The 20,628-nt window shown below is 39.3% G+C and overlaps 1 protein-coding gene across 2 annotated transcripts in view; it reads left to right on the forward strand.

Moving 5' to 3' along the window:
- The window catches only part of pld1 (phospholipase D1), a 35,577-nt gene that overhangs the window by 4,514 nt on the left and 10,435 nt on the right, over window positions 1-20,628 (forward strand). For both annotated transcript variants that reach the window (XM_023352824.1, XM_005809335.3), the window contains exons 2-14: window positions 8,454-8,670; window positions 10,270-10,439; window positions 10,531-10,673; window positions 12,122-12,233; window positions 12,474-12,539; window positions 12,692-12,750; window positions 12,868-12,960; window positions 14,266-14,418; window positions 14,753-14,902; window positions 16,335-16,418; window positions 18,293-18,374; window positions 19,666-19,776; window positions 19,944-20,129. In XM_023352824.1, coding sequence (XP_023208592.1) covers window positions 8,487-8,670; window positions 10,270-10,439; window positions 10,531-10,673; window positions 12,122-12,233; window positions 12,474-12,539; window positions 12,692-12,750; window positions 12,868-12,960; window positions 14,266-14,418; window positions 14,753-14,902; window positions 16,335-16,418; window positions 18,293-18,374; window positions 19,666-19,776; window positions 19,944-20,129 — 1,593 coding nt within the window. In that variant the 5' untranslated portion in view covers window positions 8,454-8,486. The remainder of the gene's footprint in view (window positions 1-8,453; window positions 8,671-10,269; window positions 10,440-10,530; window positions 10,674-12,121; window positions 12,234-12,473; window positions 12,540-12,691; window positions 12,751-12,867; window positions 12,961-14,265; window positions 14,419-14,752; window positions 14,903-16,334; window positions 16,419-18,292; window positions 18,375-19,665; window positions 19,777-19,943; window positions 20,130-20,628) is intronic.

Consider the following 20,628-nt stretch of genomic DNA (forward strand, 5'->3'; position numbering starts at 1 on the left):
CACCAGTCATATTTGTTCAAAGCACAGCTGTCCTTTGGATTTTCTCTCCCACTGTAATCATGAGTCAGTTCAGGGCTGTCTGGACCCCAAGCTACACTCTGAAATTTTCCAGCCTCAAACTTGGCTGTCCTGCTGTGGCCGAGTCAGGTTTGGCAGAAACGGACCAGAGGCAGCAGCCCCCTTGCTCTGTAACAGTACAATGATGACTTGTGTTGCCACCAGCAGAATGCCGCTCCGCCGATGGTGACGGGTGCTTTCTCTCTCTCTCTCTTTGTTTTTCTGGCAACTACTGTATGTCTTGCTTTCTCTGACCATCCCTATCCCCCAATCCATGGTGCGAAGGATTAGATAATAGGCAGCTTTAGTGTGGGCAGAGAAAAAGAGGTGTCACAGACCTCTCATTTCTTCTCTCTCTCTCTCTCCCTTCCTCCGTCCATCTTCTCTCTCTTGGTGCCATCTGCGCCACGAGGAGCTTGGCACCACACCATCTATAAATGCCAAGCCACATTTATCTTTATTGTTTCGTATTTATGTGCGTGCACGTGCATGAAAGAATGCCTGTGGCCGTCACTTGCGTAAAACACAATGCGGGGATGTACAGAGCCTTACAATTGGTGTAGATCACTCGGTATACTATGCTTCGCCACTTTCTAAATGTCAAGTCCACAACCACACATCCAAGAATAGATTACACGTTTCACTAGCCACCTATTTCTCTTAGCTCCCGGAGCTCAATCTGTGACAGCACCTCTCCTGCTGATGTTGGTGCTGATGTCTGGTCATCCACCTCCAGCGTTCTTGTCCGTATCTTTGTCAGTATCGCAAGTAGGTCTCGTGTGGAGAGGCAAAGGTCTTTAAAACAATGAATAAAACGCCGATAACACATGGACACCTACAAGGAAGTTAGAAAAAATTGTTTTATGCATGAAGAAGTGGGATGAATAATAATGTCAGGATACCTTAAAATAAAAAAAAGTGATCATTGTCAAGTTTATTTTCGCAGACTACAGTGACGTCACAGCTATAAAAAACATGTCACTCTGTGCAGAACAGTATTGGTGAAGCATTGTCGTATTTTCTTGCTAATCCTCCCATAGCATTCAATGTCTCATTTCAGCTGCCCCTGTAATTTAGTTGTACTCCAGCCCTCCATTTCCAGTTGCTGTCATGTGTTTAGCGAGCACCGACTAAAAATACATTACTTATCTGTTTTGCCTTCAAGTTTTCTATTTTTTTAAGGATGTGCAGTTAATGTGACGTTAGCACCCACTGCTTTCTTGAGAAATTAGGAAGAGTGTTTTATGTTCTCTGTGTGAGACTGCACTACTGCCCTCAGTCAAAAATATCCTTTCCAAGCACTTCTATACTAATTGCCATTTTTAAATAGTAGTTCAAAGGGATTTTGATTCAAAAACATGTTGTAGTGGAAGTTGGAATATTCGGCTTTTCCATCAAATTTTCATACAGCTCACTTCCAATGTGCAGTAAATTGAAGGGGAGCTCCGACTTTGCAGTGCTTGAACAAAAAGCTGTAGGTGTTTTGAAACTGAAGCGTTCAGTAATCGGCCCACATCTTACACGAAGTCAGGTCATTCCTGATCCGGAGAGAAAATTTGTTAGCTTGGAATCCAGAAACGTGATTTGAATAAACCACAAATTTGCCAGTTTGAATGCCAGAGGATAAAGGTGTCAACGCAGAGAGACTCATGATTATTCCAGATTGGTGTAAGCATGAAAAAGAAATAAGGCATCTGGTGTTTCAAGTAATGAACGGTGATCACTGGTATCCAACATCTTGTTTTACTGTAGAAAATGTAGACCAAACAGCCTAAACTAGTCTAAAGCATCCAAATTATTGCAAATGTCGGACTCTTGGTTTGAGTCCAAGATTCCCAAAAGACTCGCCTCGTGGCTAAGGCCATAGAAAAAGGAAGCCTCTCAGTACCTCTTAGATAAGAAAAAAATGTTTCTATATGCCTGAAAAACAATTATTTTGCCAGTTATCAGTAAAGACCTGAACATTTTTTGTCTCTTTAAAATATATTGGAAAAGAAAAGAGCTTCAGAAAACACAAGCATGAACATTTTACATTTGGGCCAAAGTCTTCCCACACTGATAAGGAAAATTTAGCAGCGGGCCAAACATTTTGGCTGCTGTTAAACACACAACTCCCTGACAAAACTTAATATTTGATAGGATTGTAACTAAGAAGAAATTCAGATGGGTTTTTTTTAAACTAAGTTCATCTTCACATGGCCAGAGTGACCTTTTCTTCCTTTCCTTCTGTCTCTTATAAGCCCTGTGTCTGCAACCGAAACAGAGCTATTGGAAGTTCTGCTTCAAAAAAATACTTGCTCATAAATGACCCTTCTCATGTCCTCATGTCGTAAATTGACAAAGGGGAAGTGTGTAATGTTACAATAAACCAATGGAAGCAAATTAGATATCATAAAAACACAAAAACTGAACAGTATCCATGTGTTACCGCCTGGTATTGATATGAATGGTTGTAAAACATTAATGCCGGATGATATTGATTGCAGGTGAATCTCATGCAAGTCAGAAAGAAATATTTAACTTTCAGCACTGTTATGTGTTAAGTTTAATCAATACTTTAAAAGAAATAACATTGAAAAGATAAAAGAAACAACAAATAGTGGCTTTTTATGCTTTCTAAAAAATTTGTTTTGCTTCATGTATCCATGTGCTACAGTACATTGGGTTTTGTTTCCAATGGAGATTAGAATAACCTTCAGAGATGTCTGGATGATAATAGATGGTTTGTTCTGCAGGATAAGCTGCATGACCAACTCTTAGAGAAAATCATCTTACCAACCTGACTGAGAAAAGACCAACAAGTTAGACACTGCTGTGCTTTTGTCTTCAATCAATTACGTCATAGCGTCTCGGACTCCAACTGGAAGCGGTGGGATAATAGCTTGTTGTGGAGGAAAAGCTGCTCAGCTGAAGGTGCACAAGCAGCACAAATGCTCTCAAATAGGATACTGCTGTGGGTTTGTATTTGACAAGTCCCATTGTAATGTTATTGACTCCTTTGGTGTAGAAGACACAGTGGTGGGTTGGTAGTAAAACCCACACTAAGCAGCCACCTTAGATTTGCACAACTGCTTGGTGAACACAAACAAATCAACCAATCACATGGCAGCAGCTGAATGCATTTTTTCATTCAACAGTGGTGAAATATGCTGATGCTCAACTAGAGTTTCAGAATAGGGAAGAAAAGGGTTTGAACAAGACTCTTTTTTAATATATTTTTTTACATTAGACAGGCTGGTCTGAATATTAAAAAAAAGGCTAATCCATCAGGATTCAAATGGATAATTTGAACCGCTTTTCAGAATGAGCAGACTGATTTGAGATGTTGGAGGTGCAGCAGCAGCTCCACTAACCACTTGTTAAAACCAAGATATGTGGAACACTGTCTCTGAACATACAACATCTAGATAGGCTACAGCAGCAGCAGACCACACGGGGTGGAACTCCCGTCAACTACGCAGGAACCAGAGGTCACGGTTAGCAGATTAACCAAAATAGGATTTAACAGATAAGGAAAATGTTTCCCCATTATGTGATTCCACATTTGAAGTGCATGAACATATCTGATCTTGGGTCAATGTTTCATTCTCTGCCCAGATGTACAGTCTTTAAACATGGCAGCCCACAGAGTAGTATTGCTGCACCATTTATGACCACAGTGTACCCATCTTCTGATGGCCACTTCCAGTAGGATCATTCACCATGTCATGTCAGCTCAAATCATTCTAAGCTAGTTTCTTGGGCGTGACAATGAGTTCACTGTACTCCACTGGTCTCCACAGTCACCAGATCTCAATACAACAGAGCGCCTTTAGGATGTGGTGGAAAGAAAAATTTGCATCATGAATCTGCAAACCTGCATGACAATGTCAATTTGGAGAAATATCTCTGAGAAATGTATCCTGCACCATGTTGAATTCACATCTTACTGCAGCACTGAATTACCAGCAACTACGTGTGCAATGAACATGAGTGCTTATATTAATAAAATTACAATTTCTACTTTTCTGTGTAGCTGGATAGCAAATTAAATATCTGATTCCTGAGCTAATTTCTTCAGGCATATTGCAAAAGTGACCGTACCGTTTATGATCAAAGGCTGAATTTCCCTGTCAGTCATGACAAACAGATTTACAAGTGGCCAATTTCCTTTTCTGTTACACGTCTTCCTCTTTTACACTCTTTATATGCTCTGTAGTCGCTCTCTCACTAATTGACATTAAGAAAAGGCAAAAGCACAAAGAGAGGAGGATGTTCTGAACTGCTTGTGTTGATATTTATATATAAGCGGTCTGCTCTGTAGCTGCTTGAATTATCACCATGACAACAGGACAGGAAGCAGGAAGTAGGAGTTCCATCAGAATGGAATAGAGAGATAATTCTCCTCTCAGGTTGCATGTTGAAGCCACATATGGTTTCAGTCATTTTTTATACATCCGTTTGTATGCGTTTTGTATTAAAGGATACGTACACTGAAACAATATTCAGCATTCCAGGTCTTTAGTTTGCGGCTTGAAACCTCTTAGTGGGTTAATGCTTGAAGTCTTGGTGGAGATAATAAAAACTGCTGCTCAAGTCCTCTGGAATGTGTGATTACTGTACATACGCAAGGTTTTCTCAGTGAAATAGACTTTACCGCAATAACATAGTGTTTGAGTTTAATTTATTCTTTTGCACTGTAGCCATTCGAAATGTAGAGCTGCAGAGTCAACAACATGTTTTTGATTACTGCTGTGCAGCATAAGGCAGCCAAGCAAAAGAAAATTGCAGAAGGCCTAACAGCATAACACATTGGCCGCATAAGACATAAGTAGTGGTAGCAAAGTCTGCAGATCAAATTAGAGTTCATAACGTGAGGTTTTAAAAAGGCATTTTTACATTGAGTAACAGGAAGCCAGGAGAAATGTTCATTTAGAGGCCACAGCTGGGAGACCTGTCAAACTATTACCCTACACAAGGATTTAAAAGCGCTCTTTGGTTAGCCCAATTCATTTGTAATGTAGTAATAATCTGTGACCAAAGCTGTGCATAAAGACTGACATTTTGGTTGTATTTAGGGGGGGTTACACACTCATTCAGTGTGTAGCCCCCCTCTTGCACAGTGACTGCTTGAGATGTTTTGGGCTGAGAGAGTGTGCATAGGAAATGGAAAAAACAGTGATAGGTGTATTTTCCTACCTGAAAAACTTTATGTTGACAAACAACCTCTCACTGGTTTTGTTGTTTAGTCCCAATCTGTCCTAGCTGTGGTCTGAACTATGCTGCAGCCTCTTCTATCAAATGTAAGATTCCAATTGTCAAAATATCCTAGAGAAAAAAAGTGTTTCAGGCTAAGAAACATTATTAATGATTGAGCTCCTGACCTGGTTACTGTCACAGAGCTCTCTTACCTTTTCTGCATAGTAAAGATGCTCACTTGCTGCTTCCATTCTAGATAATGTTTTCTAAGAAATGTATAGATTTTCTGTCGTTAAAATATGATATTTGGTCTCTAATATTGCTGAAATCATCAACACTGATGTCACAATCTAGCCTTCATTGAACACATTGTCACAAAAGGTGTTGATACTCAGATATACTTCTAATCAAATGGATCAATTCAAAAAGAGACCATATTTTATGGGAACTGTTATTATGACAAAATCCCACTTTTAAATACTGACTACCACAAAAAACTGGAATTGCACTGATGTGCCTTGAATGCAACCAACCAGTGATTTAAGGTAACTGGTTTGACTGTACAAGCATGCTGTAACTTGCTGACTGGTGGATATCGTTGAGCCTTTACTTACTGGTATAGTGTGTATCTTTGGTATTCATCATAAACAGTCTGAAAAATTGTGTTGGAAGAAGAAAATCCCTCACTTTCACATAAGAGGCACGTATTGTTAAGACTTGCAATTAAACAGCTTTTCAGACAATTAAACTGTTGTATAGAAAAAAAAAACTATCCTTACTTTTTACCTACAATAGTGTTCCTCTCATGCTTTTATTTTAAAGAAAACTACCCAATTGCAACTACTTTGACAGTTGTGGAAAATAAATGGGGCTTTGTTTTTTCCTTTACCTGAATAAAATGAAAGCATTCTGAAGTTCAGCATCCAGGGAAAATTCAAAATGAAAACACAAGCCTGGACATTACAAGAAAAAAACCTAATTTGTTACATGTGAACAGAAACCAGACAATGGTGAAGTGAAAAAAAAAAGGGAAAGAAAGAATAGAGGTGATCTCAGGGGTTATATACACACTCAGAGAGGTAATGTGTAACTAAGAGCAACTGCGGTATTCACTGTATGAAACACCAGCACTGGGCATGAAACAAGTACAAAAACATATTCAGAGTAAAGAACTACAAGGCTAAGGTAAACCTAGCAGCTAACACTCACCAGCCAGGCTGCTTAGAAAGTAAATGTAACTCCATTTTTTTTATAAAGTCTGTACTGTATTGGTTAGAAATGGAGCACTTTCAAAATTGAAGAACTGACTGTCCTAGACATCAATGAAATGATGTGGAAATGTAATCGAACCTTGGTAGCCTTTTCTTTAAAAATGTTTTCATCTTTCTGCTGAGTCAGGTCTCCCCTTTCTTTCCTTTTTCTCTTGTTACTCTCCTCCTGAGACCTGTTCCATTTCCACTCTTTCAAAACGCTCTTTGTTAGATTTAATAATGGACCGCAGGAGCATGGGTAGACTTGGGTGACTAATCATTGAGCTCAGGCGGTATTGCACATGAATGGGTGTTCCCTTTGTGTCAGCTTTTTTTTTCCTGGAGGCAAAAACGTGGATTACAGTGTGCTAGGATTTTACACACTCTGGCATTTAATGCTCAGGACTGGAGGATAAAGTTATGGACCAAAAGCAGAATAAGTACTTTAAAGTAGCTGTAAAAAGATTGTTTGTGATTGAAACCCCATTTAAAGACAGTAAATGGTAACAGAGAAATCAGCAGACTTCCTTTATTAGGGCAGGTAAGCTTGAATTATCTCTATTGTGTTTTAGCTAGAATTACTTCATGTTTTGATGAATATGAATAAATGAATATATTTCATTGATCCCAGATGCAACCATATTAAAAGCTAAACTTGTTCAATTGCGTGTTAACATACAAAAACTCAGGCAAAAAAGCATAAAGAACTCAAAGCTGGTAAATAAAGTTCAACCCTCCTTTTAGGCTTTTTTCTGTCATTCGCTCTTTTATATCCACTAAACCAGGCCACAGTTGGCAATAAGGTAACATAAGATCAGAGCGATCTTAGAACATAAAGGTATCAGTCAGGGGGTAAAAGTTCTTAAAAATACTGACAATGACATGACCAAAACTGGGCACTTCTCCATAACTGACTAAAAGATCTTTTAGATCTTTTAAAAGATCTGACTAAAAGGTATCTTTTACTAAGACCTAAAAGTTTTCACTGACCTCCTAAAATGTCAGGGTTATGTCATTTTACCCACTTTGGGCAACAAGAGTTGCCCAAAAGTGGGCAAAATGACATAACCCACTATGCCCACTCACTTTGGGCAACAAGAGTTGCCCAAAGTGGGTGGATGGGGGGGGAGGTGGTTCGCCCAGGGCGTCGAACAGGCTAGGACCGCCTCTGGTTGTGTGGACTTTCCTTAGCAGCTGCAATTATGGCACCAATGTTAGTTTGGCTGCTGAGTCTTTGTAGTAAAAAAGCCACTAGCATTTTATGATAAGCATAGGAGGGACAGCTTGTGGTGCAAATAACAGGTTTCAGAGCCAACAGGAAGAATGCATTTTAGAAAAGACATCCATTTGGAAGGAAGTTTTTCAAACAGAAGCTCTTGGACAAGCACAAGCAAATGTCAGACCAATGATTTCATTCATAAGCTATTTTCTGAATTATTAAAAATATATACTTGATAAGTATATATTGAGGATTTTGACAAGAGAGAGTATCACCAGATGTGTGACACACTTCATTTGATTTAATGTAATCCATCTTCATCTTATCAGCCTGCCTTTATGATTTATCTGCACCAGAGGTAATGGTGATAAAATTGATCACACCTTATTTTTTTCCCCCACCAATCTAGGAATCATTTATTTAATACATTAGCCTTTTCAACTGAACAAAAATATTTAACTAACCAGTTAAACTGAATGAGTTACTCTTAATGTAATCTTATCATAGTTGTGTGAGTGGTGCATGAATCCTTCTTTACGCATGTTTGTCAGAGGTCCTGCATGTTTCTAATAGTTTTCCGACTCAAAATAGAACAGCTGGGTTAGAATGAGGTCACAAAGGTCAAAAGTCAAACGGCCGTCCCTCCCATGTGGGACTGGAGTGTGGACTCCAGGAAGTGGATCTATCAATCTCAAATTTATGAATCAACAAATGACTCAAATGTCATAATCATCTCCTCTCTCTTACAGGTGCGCCCTGCTCTGGGGTCTGACTGCTAAGCTATGCTTGACAACGCTCAGCCTACTACCAGTAACCTCAACCTGGTGAACTCTGAAGTTTCTGAAACCCCAGCAGCTTCGGACACACTTGATGGTATCGACATGGCCGACCTTGTGGAAAGCCTGGATGCCAGAGAGTTGGACCTCGAGGAGGGAGAGGAGCTCGACTACGATGGGAACTACTTGGGTGTGTGTTGCCTTATTTCTTACAAGGGAAAGAGTCAAATATAATACACTGAATGTTCTAAATATATTGAAAATACAAAAGCAAAATTGATCTGGAAAATGGAAAGCAATAGGACACATTCAATCTGCAGGTTAAATAAGTAACCCCTCATTCATTGGCTTGTAGTCGATCTGTTGCCACAGATTTCCTGACAGTCTAGTTGTGGAGAAGGTTTGAAGGTGCAGACTGCTCCTTCATAAACTTTTTATTCACTTGGAAAAATTCCTATATCTCTTAGAGTTTATTACAAACACGGGCTCCAGAACAACAGAAAATCTCAAGCAACTACACCTAAATATTTAACAATGGGGAAGCAAACGTTTGTTTCTGCTTCTTCATTTTATGACTTAAAGAGATGTGATTACTAACTCCAGTTCCAGAAATTTACAAGCATTGTGTTATTGCTCAATATACTTTTTTTGTTACTAGAAATCCAAAAATAAATATTAGAATTAATTACCTAATATTTAACCCCTCACCACTCCTTCATGACTTGGTTTAGTCCTCCTCACCCCAGGCTGATGTGGTTATTTATGTTGCTTCATCTCAACATAATCTATTTAGTCAGACAGTTTAGTCAGACAGCCATGGAAGAGAAACGCATGATGAAAACCATCTGAAACAGCTTTTTAGGGTTCGTAATATAACACCTCTCACACCATAAATCAGGTGAGGCACAGTAGAAAACTTTGTACTGAAAGGTGCTAATCAGGTGGAGGCTGAGGCTTGATTACACCAGCACCATGCTATCAGATACGGGCAATAAATGTCTCCACCCCTCACAGACTCCCACTGATTATTTCTAAACCAAATATAACTGTAAATTCTTATTTAATGTGTACAGAACCAGCAGATCAGGGTGAAGAAGTAATACGTTCACTTGGAGGACAAAAAGTAATATTGATGGATTTGAAATATCAAATAGGATAAAATCAAAATGGTGAGAAAAACAAGCCACAATGTTTTGACAATATAAATATTATCGTAAAGAAAAGGCGCATTGTCGAAAATAAGTTCTTTTGTTATTAAAGCTTTTTCTAAATGATAAAATTACTAGCTGATTTTCACACAGTATGGCTACTGGGTGTCTTTGCAGCAGCATAATTTTGATTTTATTATTGAATTGCTCTTTTAATTAACAGGACAAAGCATTAGGATGTGTATAGATACTCTCCATTCAGTCCGACGGAGCTTCAGCTGTTTTTCTTTGAAGAATGGGCAGAAATGTCAGCTACTTCATGCGCAAAGCTGCTTTGTTTAAAACACAAACCCTAAGAGACAACCAGCTTCTGCAGATTTTTTTTATTTCTAGAATAACATTCACCTCTACAAATGTGTTTTGATCTATCTAATAAATTCGACTGAGGTTCGTGGTTGTAATGTGACAAAATATCAAAATGCTTAGGTATATGCCACAGTCTTTCTTATATATTAAACACAGTAAAATCATGGACAAAAGCAGATTTTCTTAGAAATGCAGCCTGCCATGAGTGACTCCCACACACAAAAAACCCCACATCTTCATTAATATTAACCATCTGTTTTGGTTTTCACTCTTAGGAGACTGCCGTATACCATTTTCAGCGGTGTACGCTACAGTGGGCTTTAAGGAGGCCAGTGCGAAGGTCTACCTCCCCACTGTGCCAATTACCGCCAAGATCCTAGAGGTGGAACGGTTCACCACGGCACAGGATCGCTTCAATTTGTCACAGCAGAGGAGCGTCAACAAGGTACTCTGCTGCACATTCAGCCCTTCACGGTCTGAAACGATACGTTCTTCCATTTGCGCGTAACTGATTTGCCTGCTCCGTGTGTCCGCAGTCTCTACCAGCCGTGTTTAAGATCGAGATGAAGCACGGAGAGTTTACCTGGGTGGTTAAGAGGAAGGAGAAACATTTTCTGGAGCTGCACAGAGAGCTGAGGACGTACAAAACTCTCATTAGGATACCACTGCCGTCACGCAGGTTCGTTCCTGCACCTGCACAGAAACGACGTAGCAGACGCCTCCCCCTGCTCAGACACGTACTGTTTTGTATGCAAAACCCCCACAAATAATACTTTTAAATCATTTGCTTACAACCATCCTTGAACTGATGCTTCATTCAAATAAAAAAAAGACAAACAACATATGTGTTTGCTTATAAAATCTTTCATTTCAGATAGATTACATTGTCTACAATTCAGGAGTCTCAAACTCCAGTCCTTGAGGGCCGCTGTCCTGCAACTTGTAGATGTGCCTCTGCCGCACCACACCTGAATAGAATAATTAGATCATTAGCAAGGCTGGGAGAACTGATCTACTCAAGGAGGAAGTAATTAAGCCATTTCATTCCAGTGCTTTGTACCTGTGGCACATCTACAAACTGCAGGACAGCGGCCCTCGAGGACTGGAGTTTGAGACCCCTGGTCTACATTGTGGCACTTTCAACGGACTCACCAGTGATGTTCTAGAAGCTACATTTTTAGTTTTTCTAGGCAGGAACAGATATTTTGCCCCCACAAGAATCACTGCAGGACAGCCTCATTTTTTCTAAGTAAATATATCTAACTCGACACATACTGCAATATCATTTCTTCCTTCCTCCGGCTAGAAGAAGGAAGTGTCAGGCCAACTCTGGTGTATTTCCTTTTTGTGCTGATGCGACTCATTGGTAATTTAGCTTGCAATGCGGTTCCAGTGAAATTATTGTGGGAATAAAAGCATAGCACTTTGTTTTCATTGTTCCAATCACAAATCCGATATTCTGTAATAGTGTTGCAGACTGAACTAAAATACACCAGATTGTTCAATGACTAGCTGTGCAGAATATCCTTATGGGGCACTTGGATGGAACGGAACGGTAATTTTGCACAAGTGAAACACAATTGTTAAATTGTATTTTCACATAGTTTGTAACTACAAAGTTTATCTGGAAAAAAAATGACTACACTTAGCATACAACCCATATTATTTGGTTATGTAAATCTCTCCTGCAATGTGCATTCCGTAAAAAGTCACCAGCTGTGACATTATTTTAGTTCTATTCTGATATTTCATATGATAGCTGATAACATGAGCTTTCAACTCCCTAAATGTCAATACTTTTATAGAAAGTGTTTTTGTCATCATTTTGACCGTCCACAAACAAGGCAGTTACGTATGAGTCAACGTAACGTAACGACTGCTCCATTTTTATTAGCACAAAAAATGTCTTGCTGAGTCACAGCCGTAGCTTATCCTTCCATCGCTTTGATCATTTGCCTTTCTAAAACTACCCGTGACAGAGCTTGTTTTCATTTCTGAGCAACCACAGAAAACCTTCCCACCTCGTCACGTTCTATTTCTATGAAAACCTATTTGACTGTAAGATTTTCTGAATTCTCTCTCTGTACTAGTGCATTTAAATTTTGGATTCAATCTTCTCCCTCCTAGCCACACCGTGAGGAGGAAGACGATGAGGAAAAGCGAGGTGAGGGAGATGCCTACCTTGCCCCGGGGGGGAGGAGATGAGCTGGCCAGAGATGAGCAAGTCTCCAGCAGGAGAGTGAGTTGGCATTCTTCCGACTGGGGCCTCCTCTTTAGTCGCAGAATAGCTTTAATATTTGAGTTATTGCACGATGCTCTCTGTGTGCTCTTTTTGTTACCATGGCACTAAACTCCATGCCAACTTAGATTTTTTTCAAGCTCCTTCTAACAATGTGTTTGTGCGTGTTGGTGGTTATATACATAGATTTTGTCATTAAAGTGGTCACTGTGATGCAATGTAGCACATGTATTTCTATAGAGACAATTAGAGGACTACATAAACACGCTTCTGAAGATGGCCATGTATCGGAAATATCACCACACTGTGAGTAACTAATAAATATTTTTACCATTTTTTTTATTCTCTCATGTTTATATGATTTTAATATTCAGCCCACATTAAATATTTCCATATCAGTATTAACTACCAAACTCCCAGCATTAAACCTGCTGCTTTATCTTCCTTTGTATTCTCAGATGGAGTTCATTGACGTTAGCCAGTTGTCTTTTATACATGACTTGGGACCCAAAGGACTGTAAGTTTTCTTTTTTTTCCATTTTGACTGTTTCTCCTAATAAATGACTTTTATAACTAGTGCTAAGCTTGTTTTTACATTTATTTTCTTATTTTCTTGTGATTTTATGTCAAACAGGGAAGGCATGATCTACAAGCGTTCCGGCGGACATCGCATCCCTGGATTGAACTGCTGCGGTCAGGGTCAGGCCTGCTATCGCTGGTCAAAACGGTGTGTCGCCGTTGCACCGTCCCTTCATCAATGCTTGTTTTCCAGTTCCATGTCACATCGTTTGCCACCTATTTTTTTTTCCACAAAAAAGTAAAGAAATTCATAATGTCTGAGGCTTTATAGTCATGATTTGTGGAGGTTATGGTGGACCCAAATGCAGACAGGCTGAGGCGTCGAGTAGATGGTGATAAATTTGTTAAAAAATTTTTTTAAAAATGGAACTTGCATGTAGCCAGCAGGACACAAAAGGCAGGACCCAAAGCAACCGGGAACAAGGAGGAGCATGGCAGGATCTAACAGGAGGAACCAGAGAGAAGTGAAAGCAAGAGAGGTGGACAAGTACTAGGAGGGTGAATGCTGGAACAAAAGATTGGAGCTGATTAGCTAACAGGTTGCAGGTGCAGAAAGAGAGAGAGAGTGAGGGAGCGTGCACAAGCAGGGAACTAGGAAAATGAATCTAACTGTAATAATGAACTACTAAGCCAAAAGAATAAATGAACAAACTAGAAAAGGACTGAGCTACAGTAAAACAGAAACAAGGCTGATCTAATAAAGCAGATAACAAATCAGAACTACAAACACAAACAAGACAAAACAAAAAAACAACTCGAAACATCCCAGGATCCTGACATGTTTGTGACACATTATGAGATTTATGTTAACTGTTTGAAGAAAAGATGTAGTACAGTTATCATCCTCCACAAATTCAATAATACAGCAATCCTTTGACATCCTCCTGTCAAAGGATTTGGACATTTTTACAAGGGACGTTTTATTAGCGTTTTGTAGGATTTCCACATATTTATCAATTTTTATACATATATATGAAGCTAGTCTGAGGGGCTGCAGGTTAGGGGAGTTCTGTTATGCTCATTTTAAAATTTTCTTGTAATGCAAAAAAAAATTAAAAAAACTACCGCTCTTTAATCTACTGAAAAATACATTTTGAGCATGTCTACATACATAAAAAGGTAGAACAAAAATCATGAACTCCACAGATTCAATAGATATTTTTTTTCACAAGCTTTAATGTTTATTCCTTCATCCAATCTTAACTACCATCAAGCCATTTTCGAATGTTGTTTTCTAAAGACAACAAATCCACTCAAAAATCCCACACACTGGAAGCGCTCGGCCAACCCACCTACATCCTGATACATGCTGATGGTTTTTCTTCCCACACCCTTCTCTTAGTACAAGGAGTGAAAGAAGTGCTTCTTCAAGAGTCGGCGGAAAGCCGCAACAGTAAATGCAGACCCGGGAGGTGGTGATAACGATGCTAACAACTAAACGTGTGTTCTGCAGCTGGCTGGTGATCAAAGACTCGTTCTTGCTGTACATGAAGCCAGACTCCGGGGCGATCTCCTTCGTCTTGCTGGTGGACAAAGAGTTCAGCATCAAGATGGACTCCAAAGAGACCGAGACCCAACATGGAGTCCGCATTGACAGCCTTTCCAGGTTGTGTTTCTGCATTTTTGTGCACACATGTGGTCGACTGAACATTTTACCTTTATTGCATTTCCCCATGTTGTGAAAATAATAGCATTATGTTATATCTGTGGCCACAAAATAATAGTGGTTAAAGTGATTCCTCCTAGAGTTTAATTGTTTCCCCCCAAAGACACAGCTAAAACAAAAATAAGCACAGATTTAATATCCTAAAGCTGTTTCTGATCACATAATGTGCTCTTTACCTAGAGATGATTTTGTTTGTCATAAATGGATGAAATTTTTGTCTCTGGACTGTGACCTTCAACGTATTAAACAACATCCGTGTGTCTTCTGCCGGCAGGACGCTTGTGTTTAAGTGCACCAGCTACAGACATGCGCGCTGGTGGGGTCAGAGCATCGAGAGCTTCGTGCGGAGTCATGGGAAGGCTTTCCTCCGAGACCACCGCTTCGGCTCGTTTGCACAGGAACAGGAAAACGTCCCCGCCAAATGGTAACCATACTGAGAAAAGAAAAATTGATGGAGTTGTTGCTGATGTGGGGTGTAAAAATGCAAACAACAAAAGGTTTTACTCAGTTTAATGCTGATCGCTTTGAAATCTCTAAACTGGCACTTGAAAATAATATGTTGGTTAATTTCTTTGACGCTTCTGTTTTTATAGAGCACCCTCTGTAGTTATTGGCACCGCTGGAAATGAATGCACCTTTAATTGCAGAAATATGATCTCTCGTGAAAAATAGAACAGTGGAGCAAACCTCACGTTTGTGCTTGTGATGATAGAACAGGAGATATGGTTTCCTGGTGTCAAAGAAATCAGTTCGGACGCAGGTAGTGTCTACTAGTTTCTTGGAGATCTTTCGACTCCAAAGATGGCAGGCTTTGATCGTCCGAGTGTCTAAATAGCGAGTAGTGCAGATTTATTTTACATCCTTTGCCATCCTCCTAGTTTAGAAAAACTGGAGTTCCTGCCCAGCCTACTTTAAAACTGCGGTAAACTTTTAGACTCTTTCTCAGGGGGTAGATGTTGGGTTTAGAAAAGTGGCTGTTTTTCTGACTTCCCGATTTCTGAAAATAGACAACTCTGACCCTCCTCTACACACGACCGTAACACAACATAAAAGTAGTTTAAGTCAGGAGCTTCTTCAGATCTGCTGCAGTACAGACTGCAACTGGAAATCCTTCCTTCAAACAGCCACATCCATCTGTAATGAATCATTTTGAAGCGTGGTAGGAGAAATGGGCCTTTGTGTCTTCTGTTGTATGTCAACAGGAAGTCATGAGTTATGTGTCAACTCATTGCCCTACGGCTTTACAACGCTTGAACACATATATGCACACGTGGTGAAATGAATGTAACTGTGCTATTTGCAAGAATGCAAGTGTCAGAATAAATAAGACATTTTCTCCACCTTCTTCTGCAAGTGTTTCTCTGGTTACTATGGAAATGCTTGCGAGGACTGAGCAATCAAATCTCTGTTCTGGCTGCATGGCAATTTCTTCCTTCTTTATTTGCATTCTCCCCCCATCAGCTGGTAGATTATATACTGCATCATGTACAGTATGTGATCCAGCTATCAAATCATATTTAGGCTCATGCAAAGGTGGTAGATAAAGAACAGTTCGGTCATGACACAGGTTTATGGTTTTCAGTGCCTTAATGAGAAATAACATGGAGGAAAGTGAATTGAAAAATCGTTTGTCGCATCTAAAATTCAGCTGAAGACTGAAGTTGTGATCACACTGGAAGCTTTAAGAAAACAGAAGTAGCTTCTCCTTTATCTGCTGCATGCTTCTGAAAGTGAGAGACGCCACACAATTGTTGAGAAAATTCTGCATCTCGGTGCATGCATCAAAACGCTGAGAGTAAACGGCTCGTCTGATTTTAGGAGACGCAAAGTGTAACGGCAAAACCGTATCTGTGCAGGTACGTGAATGGAAAGACGTACATGGAGGATGTGGCCGATGCTTTGGAGGAAGCTAAAGAAGAAATCTTCATCACAGACTGGTGGTGAGTTTCTCTGTCCTCTCTGTGCAAATGGGTGTTGCGTCAAGGTCAAGGTTCAAATTGTCAGATTACCTCTGCGAAATCTCAGATTTTAACTCCAGTTTTTTTTCCTCAGAACTGATGTAATTGACAATATGCAAGAGTTGGAAAAGAAAAAAAGAAAAATCAAATATATGTTCTGTTATTATTATTCTTGTTTTCCTCCAAACTTTGACTTATCACAAACAAATTGTATTTTTTTTAATAGCTTATGTTTGATTTAATTTAGCCACTTATGTTTTAAAACGTGCCTTTTGGTAAAGTGTATTGGATCAGTTAAATTCAATTGGCTAAATTCCACCGTAACATAACGCAACTTTGAATTTAAAACCCTTTTAGATGAGTGCTAATGTTGTCAAAGGATCCGAAATGAAAAGGTTGAAATAGTAAATGTAAAATTGAATAGGAGTGAAAGATAATATCCAAAGTTTTCTGCAAAAAACAATTCCTTTGGATGTAGTTTTTTCTCTACAGAACAATAAGAAAGTTTTTCTGGTTTCTTTTGCTATTTTGTTGTAAAAATGTCTGGATAAAAATGCACCCTGCAGAAACATATTTTTACATTCACATGCTTCTGGTTACATCACATAAGAAACAAAGAAGGTTGAACACCTTATAATTCAGGTAATCAAGATTCTATGCTACAATCTTCATAAATTTTGCTCCTTCAATATTATAAGCATAATAAACTCAGTTGTGCCTCTTGTGATGTCATGAACCCAAATATACTTCAGAATATTCGGAGGGATCATTTTTGCACTGGCTTTATAAAGATTGTTTTGTTTTGTGAAATCCTGCTGTTTAAAACCACACTTCATGACCCAGCTCCGTTTTTATTGTTGGTGTACTTTTGTTAGGAAAGCAGCATACAGACTTATAGATCCAGCATCTATGAAACACACAAATTTTTAAAACATGACATCTCAGATATGATTATATAGATACACATAGAGCTCTACGTCAACTTTATGCAAAGGATCCACATGTCTCACTGTTTTAAGACTTGTGCAATTCACCCTAACACACAGAACAGCTTCTGTGTTTGTACTGCCCGCTTGCATTCAAATGATCAATCTCAAAACCGGCTTTAAAATGTGCCAACTCCTGACAGTATGTTGAACAGTTTTATTGCCTTGTTTCCACTCACCTGTCACTCTGCCACCACAGAACGAGAGGACAGCTTGGCACGGCATACTGGCCAGTGAAGCACGTTCTTACACATTATTTTACGTCTCGGCCACGAATCCCGAGGCCTGCCAGAGAGCCACAACGTTGTTCTGGCTCTAATTACAGCCTGAAACCAAGAATAGAAATCCACCGACTTTCTCCGTATCCATTTGCCCATCTGCTAGACCCCTTTATCTCTCTGTCATTTCATAATTTGCTGTCTCACTCGTAGCGTCTTGTTTTCTCTTTTTTTTTTTTTGCATTTGTTCAACACGTCAGAAGCTGTTTAGCCACACCATAGCATACTGTAAATACTTGGTTTTACAGGTTCAAGAACTTATTTGGTGTTTTGCTTTACGCGCATATTCTCAGGGAGAGATGGGAGAAATGTTTTGCGCCGCTGAAATCCCAGCGTTCCAAAGCTGTAATCACTGGGCTTAGGCTCTTTACCAATGAGGTGTAACATGAGCTGCAGACACAAGCGCAGGATGCCAATGTGATTGGCTCATAAGACTGCATCATGTCATGTCTGTTATACTGTACGCAGCAAAATATTGGTCAGTCAGATCGAGGTTACGATTTCTACTACGATTGTATACACAAAATGATATTTACTCAGCTGTTTGTCCTTCTTTGTGTCTTTCCGTTTGTTTGGGGTTTTTTTTCATCAGGTTGAGTCCGGAGATCTTCCTGAAGAGACCTGTTGTAGAAGGAAACAGATGGAGGCTGGACTGCATCCTCAAACGCAAAGCAGTAAGCAGGCATTACATGAACAATAATTACAGTGAAATGACTCCCTTACAGTACAAGGAGTTGATTGACTTTTTAGGTTAAATACTGATTTCTGTGGAATATGTGTTCATAAATAAAACATATCATGCAAATGAATATAATTTTCCCTGAGCTAAAAGACAGTTTTCACATTTTCTTACTCATATGTGTGACTGGTACTATTGATAGAAAAAGTAAAGATGCGTTTTTTGTACGATTATTAAAATTTTTGAATTTTAATTTCAGCCACCCTGGATCAATACTTTGTAGAGCCACGTTTTACTGCAGATTCATCCTCACAAAATACTCAAACCCAGCCAGATATCACAGAAGGTGTCTGTTAACATTAATTTTCCAGTTTTGCAATTGATTTTCTGTTATATTCATGTCTGAATTTGACTGAATCATTCTAACCCATGAATATTCTCTGATCCAAACTCTACTTCCCAGTTTTAAGCTTTTTGCCCTGTAAGCGCCCTGTTTTTATTTCCATCCATCCTCACACCAGCTCTTATTTTCCTTTTCTGTCCCCAAGGAAGAAAACTATCTCCACCTCATGGCCTTGCTACCACCATGTTCAGTCATAGGGATTGCGTGTTTGGGGTTGCATGCCTGTTCAGTTTCTGACACACAAAGCAATTTGTCAGTTGGCAAAAAAAGTCACTTTTTTATTTTTTTCTACATTTACATTTAAATTTTTTACATGTTTATTGTACCCTCTACATGGCTTGTGGAAAATTGCTAAAAAGACTCCTAATGCCAACCCATGTCCTTATTGGGCGCTTCTCAGTTTAATGGGTTTCTTGCCTGGTTTGTCAGTTTAGGTGTTTACATATTGGTAAGTGGTGTTTCCAATTTTAGAGCTCAGGTTATTATTTTATAACTTAATACTGCATTAAGCTTCTCCATAGCCTTATCACTGACCTCTCTGCTCTGTTCCTCAATCTTCATGATGCTCTTTAATTATCATTGTCAAACAAAACTGCTCAGGGCTTAACAGAACAGCTAACTTTATCCTGAGATTATACTATACAAAGGTTGACACTTTAATGAAAAAAAAAATAAATCTTTTTGTTCTTCCACCTCACATTTGTGTTGGTAAAACAACTCAAATGTCCATAAAATCCCATTTACATGTATTGGAGTTTGTGGTTGTAGTGGGACAAAATGTGGAAAGTATCAAGAAGCATAAATGCTTATGCAAGATATTCTATCTATTCTTGACATTTGAATGAATACACGTGTAAGAACCCCACCTTTTTTGCATTCGCAGCAACAGGGAGTAAGAATCTTTGTGATGCTGTACAAAGAGGTGGAGCTCGCCCTGGGCATCAACTCGGGCTACAGCAAAAGGACGCTCATGCACCTGCACCCCAACATCAAGGTTAGTGGCCGGTGGTCATCTATTTTGTTGATTAGCAAAAATATTTTCAAGCTGATCACATGAAGAAATCTAATGCGGCGTAAACTAAAATCATACACATTGTTTTTGATGCCCAGTTGTCTCAATCTAGAAGAGCGACAAGTATCATACCTCTGTTTGTGTCCTAGGTTATGCGGCATCCAGACCACGTCTCTTCGTCCGTGTACCTGTGGGCCCATCATGAGAAGATTGTGGTTATTGACCAATCGGTGGCTTTTGTGGGCGGCATCGACTTGGCTTATGGACGATGGGATGACAAAGAGCATCGGCTGACAGATGTGGGCAGCGTGACACGCTCTGTGGCTCTTGAGCAGGTCTGCCTATTAAATATCCGATGCGTTGTTTTGACCTACATGCTACAAATATTCTTCTTTTGTTTCAGATAGAGGTTGAAAATGTTAAGACATTTAAGATAATGGTATCTGTTTTTGAACAGACAGGCAATGTGAAGTGCAGACTAATGCTTCAGTATATTACTCAAGAAAAAATAAAATGCAGTGAAGTAAAATACTTCTAAATGTTCCTTGTTTCCAAAATGTCACACAAGTAAATACAAAATGTAACTAGTCACTACCCACGTCTGTCCATGCGACAAACATTAGCAGGAAAAAAAGAGTGGTTTGCTAACGTTAACCGTTAGCTGAACAGGCTTCCCCATTCTTCTGAGCAGTTGGTCACACAGTCTCTCTTCTGCAGCAAAAGGGCAATTTATATAGCAGAAACCTTTACCTATTTTTTTTATTAAAAGCTTCCAGGTTTTTACAGATAAAGTGAGGTGATCAAGAAAACTAAATCTTCATTGTTGCGGACTTG

Source organism: Xiphophorus maculatus, chromosome 19, assembly GCF_002775205.1.
Source record: "Xiphophorus maculatus strain JP 163 A chromosome 19, X_maculatus-5.0-male, whole genome shotgun sequence".
Taxonomy (NCBI): domain Eukaryota; kingdom Metazoa; phylum Chordata; class Actinopteri; order Cyprinodontiformes; family Poeciliidae; genus Xiphophorus; species Xiphophorus maculatus.